The sequence below is a fragment of the Cyprinodon variegatus genome, unplaced genomic scaffold (assembly GCF_000732505.1).
Source record: "Cyprinodon variegatus isolate N-32 unplaced genomic scaffold, C_variegatus-1.0 Scaffold715, whole genome shotgun sequence".
Taxonomy (NCBI): Eukaryota; Metazoa; Chordata; class Actinopteri; order Cyprinodontiformes; family Cyprinodontidae; genus Cyprinodon; species Cyprinodon variegatus.
In genome coordinates this window covers 188,713-193,397 of record NW_015151168.1, presented here as the reverse complement: position 1 = coordinate 193,397, position 4,685 = coordinate 188,713, and the positions used below count along the sequence as shown (strand labels likewise).

At 36.1% G+C, this 4,685-nt stretch overlaps 1 protein-coding gene across 2 annotated transcripts in view; it reads right to left on the bottom strand.

Annotated features, from left to right (window-relative positions):
* Nucleotides 1-589: 589 nt before the first annotated feature.
* Nucleotides 590-4,685, bottom strand: part of LOC107097685 (leucine-rich repeat LGI family member 2-like) — a 7,736-nt gene continuing 3,640 nt past the window's right edge. For both annotated transcript variants that reach the window (XM_015394932.1, XM_015394933.1), the window contains 2 exons: nt 3,791-3,955; nt 590-3,636 (listed from right to left, as the gene is read on the bottom strand). In XM_015394932.1, the coding sequence (XP_015250418.1) occupies nt 2,801-3,636; nt 3,791-3,955 (1,001 nt within the window). In that variant the 3' untranslated portion in view covers nt 590-2,800. The remainder of the gene's footprint in view (nt 3,637-3,790; nt 3,956-4,685) is intronic.

The window sequence follows — 4,685 nt, the reverse complement described above, 5'->3', positions numbered from 1 at the left end:
TGGGGAGAGTTTGCAATGGCTGCAAGAAACTCTTGTGTGCCGACTGAGTGAAATCCATCGATCTCCGTTTATTTAACTAGGATGAATAGTTGAATACTTCTTTCCCACGACACATGTCATAGAAGCTCTCCTGAATTTCCTATCAGAAAAAACAGAAACCTTTGTCCAAATTCAGTCAGAGAAGCAAACCTATACCAAAACATAAATTAGGTTATTAAAAAAAAAAAAAAATCAACCTCAGTCAGGTACAATGGCAGAGGAGCTGGCAGAGAGCAAGTGAAACTGCAGAATTTAATCAGGGCTCAATACCTACAGGTATTAGGTTATGTTATGAACACTCTCAGAGCTGCAGCGTCTGGTGCATTCAGCAGCAGCTTGGGGATAAAAATAGAATTCAACGAGAACACTAACAAAAATGTGTGAAACCTTTTCAATAAAAATGGATGGAATTTCATCATTTTTTATTTACTGTTTGCGTTTCAACTTCAACTCACTGATTGCTGCACTTCTAAATATCTTGTCTCTCAACTACCTGGTGCACTTGTGCATTTCTATAGAAAACACAATAAATCCAAATTTATTCCACATAGTTTGAGTCTTTAATGCATTTCCACAATTCGTTTTTAGGTTAACCTAGTAGTAGGTGAGCTAAACGTGCTGTTCCTTATAATTGCTTTCAGTTTATTAGAAATTAAAACATAAAAAAACAAAACCACAGGATCATACAAAGGAGCTGTGAGAAAGAAATACAGTTTTTTATTACCTACACAAACGATCATTATGCTACAAAAACATATTGCTTACAAGGGTTAACATAGCATAGCTTTCATCAGTCTGTCTTACACCAAGGCATGATTTGTGTGGTCAGACCAGCACAACTGGTGAAAACTATATTTTTACTATATTTATTCAGAGGAAAAATTACAAGTTCCTCCTTAAAAATTTTTCATTTATAGCAGCACACAAATTTTCATTTTTATTTACATACTTTGCATAGATAAGATATAATTCCTGTTGTCATTCACACTCTTAGTTGCAAAAGCTTGTTATGGGTATGACACTCAAGCTTACACTAGTAATGTAGTGCATTCAGTTTTTTAATTTTGAAGAAATAATCCCAGTCAGGACGGCAGGTAGAAAAGCTGAACAGACTTTGCTGCATGAACATGCACAGTTTTTGAACTCTATCCACATCTCATTCATAGTTGTGGATATACATCAGTAATTATGTTTCATATCAGATATCAGATTTTTTTTTTTTATCAATCTAGGTTTAGGATAATAAATCCATCCCTGATTATTTAGCTAAATATCTGGTAGCAAGTTTCAGAGAAAATGCATAATTTAAAAGCCACTGCAAAGATGCTGGAGTCATCCTGGCTGCATATTTCCCTGCTACTCTTTGCAGATTTTTATAGCTATTGTAAATTGAAGCATTGTTGTGTCAAAGTTTAAACTTTCTAAACCAAACTGTCACAACTTAAACAAAGTTAATTGGTTTCTACCCTTAGGAATGAAAGGAGCCACATGGACCAGTAAAATGCCGATTGAAGAAAAGTGTAATAATCGGATGTTCCACAGATGTTCATGCTTGGTCACAGGGATGAGAGTACTGTTTAAAAGAGTGTGGATAATATTTTGAGGCAACTATCAGAAACAGTGGTGGAAGCATCATTCTAAAGGTCTGTTTTATTGACAGAGGAACGGGAGCATTGGAGAATATGGATGGAATAATAAAATCCTCAAATCAGAATTTTTACTCTGCAAACTTGGACAATGCTCCCAAAGACAAAAATGGTTTAGGAAAGGATTAGGTAGGGCTAAGCCCTTCTGAATTAAAGTGATTTTTCCAAAAATTAGCTAATCTGGACATATCCAGTGAAAATAACACCCTAACTAACAATGACCTGGTTAGCAATTCATTTAAATGATTTCAGGGGTATTTTGATTATTTATATTTAGCGATAAACTCAAAGTCCTCCAGAAATTCTATACCGGATTCCAAAATTAATTTTCACCTAGAAGAATCATTTTTTCATTAAATTAAAATATTACTTTAAAATTAAACCTGAGAAAAAATGTAATACAAATTAATTCTAACCTTTCTACTTTAAACTTGTTTTTGAAATTCCTTAATTTTGTTTGTGGTATACTCCATCTACTTTAGAAAAAATAAATAGCTTCAGTTCAATAGAATGTATAAAATCAAAACCTACCACAACGTAAAGATCAATTTAACCAAGTGCTCCACTTTAAGGGAGGTCTGGCTCTTTGTCCCTCACATAGTTCAAAATTATTGCCAGAGTATCATAAAGTAAGCAACTAAAGTGATCATCAGAAATGTTTGTTGTCTACTTCTTTGAAACTACAAACTTTGTGTCTAGATAACAGATTTAAAAAGAATCATGGGCTTTCCTGAATAAATTATTTCATTTCAGATGTAAATTGGTCAAGTTATTGTTCCTAAAGTCTTCTATGAGACTGGAAAGGTTCTGGACCAGCTTTAGTTTGTTTGCTAGGATTATTATAAAAACCGTCACATAGCAAGGCTCTGCTTTGCCAAGACAGTATCTTCATGCATCTTCATTTCAAATGTTGCTTTTGCGTCCTTAAGTTCTGGAAGTCCATTATTCTGGCGGCACTTCAGTTAAGCTGGATTTGCAGAAACCCTTCTGACATATTTTATTACTACCAGACTTTTCCAGTAGATCTGATTCCATAAGTAATGTTATACAGCATGGAAGACTCCTCTGTGAGGGTTCACACAATTTTGATTTAAGAGGCTTCTTTGGTGTTATTTTTACAAACTCAGATCGACAAACACGTGTTCAAAGACCATTGATTTTCCCTTCAGGCTGGAGGAGAAAATGAAACTCCTGCGATCAGTAGACACCACAGTAAAGGAGCGGGGTGACTGCACGTAAATATCCTTGAACTTGTGGAACGTTTTGGTCTCTGTGTCCCACAGATAGATCTGCGTGAAAGAGTAATCACTGCCCAGAGCTAGATAGTGTCTGTCTGCGAAGCTAAAAGGCTGGAGGATCATAGCTCCCCGGGAGGGAAGAGCCTGCACCTCAGTAAACTGCTTATTGACCCACCTGACAACTTTTGAATCACCGATGTAACAAGCCAGAGCCAAGTGCAGTTCCCCCTCCAGTCGAAATGCTTTGACTGCCACCACATCATCAACATTTGGGATGTCACTGTAAAAGATGAACTTCTGGGTGCTTTTGTTCCACAGATATATGACAGGTGACTGCGAGCGGCTTGCTAAAACAAGGTAGAACTTCCCATCCACCTCAACAATCTCAGCATCTGTGTCACGAAACCATTCGTGGAGGAACTGGTGAGAATAGAAACCGGTCTCGTTGCGATCTGGTCGGTCAGTCCACTTGTAGAGAGTAGATATGCCTGCCTTTGAACTGTCCACAATCAGAAAATACCAGTGCCCATCTATCTTAAAGACCTCCATGTCATTCGGCTTTGAGATGTTGAAGATCTCGATAATTTGGAACTTGGCGAACTTGTTCTGCTGCTCATCAAACTTGTAAATATGGGAGCCTCCAAAGAGCTGAGTGACTATTATCAACATGTGGTTCTCAAATAGAAAAGACTTGCATCCCACAACCGATTTTCCTGTATGAAAAAATAAGAAATAAATAAATATTGATTTTAGATCAGAAATGTAATTTTCTTTTTTAATGCTTTAGGAGAGGTTTACATATAAGATAAACATTTTCACACTTTGTCAGATTACAACTGTTGCTGTAGCTGAAAACAGCTGTCAGACCTGTAATGTTGTCGAATTTTCTGAAGTTCATCTCAATGTGATCCCACTCCATGATCACACAGCTGCTGGAGTCTGGGGCAGCCAAGGCTACAAAGATGTCCTCTTTAAAGGAAAAGATGTCTGCTGACATGGACTGAATGGGAATAGACTGATGACGCACGAAGTCTGCAAAACAGAACAAAGTTTGCGGATCGAGGGCTTGTTTCCGTAGTGACAAGCTTAACATATGGAGTGCAGTGATTAACAGTAGGAGTCAGTGATGTGTTTTCTTATTATCTCTGCGGGCTTCTTCTATATTTATTCTATAAATGCATAAAAATCAGGTAAGGCTTTGTTGCCAAGGAGGGTTTTACACATATGGGGGATTTGTTTTGGTGAGGAGGTGCAGCAAATAGGCAGGCAACATACAGTTGAGATAAAAAAACAAAAAATTGGGAACACAAAACTGAATAAACTGTATTAGAAAAGGAGAATTGTATCATAAGAACTCCACTTCATTCGTTTTTAAATTTCATTTATTGTTATTTAATTTTTTGTAATAACATTTTTTCATTTGCAAAAAGTGCTTAGAACAACACTTACAATAATGCCTTAAATATATATATATATATATATATATATGAAACATCAGCTCTTAATCTTCCTTTTGCCTTTAGGTTTAGTCTTATGCTATTTAATCATACTGAAGTAATTGTTCAGCTTCTGTTGGGTTCAGTATTTATTGTCTGCCTGTAAATATTACTAGACAAGGCAAGTGAATTTTTATAGCACAATTCAGTACAAAGACAATTAGAAGTGCTTTATATGAATTAAGCACTACAAATAATACCTCGGTTTAGTTTAACAGTCAAAGGCAGCTCTAAACAAATGGGTTTCTACTTTTGACTAAAAAGAA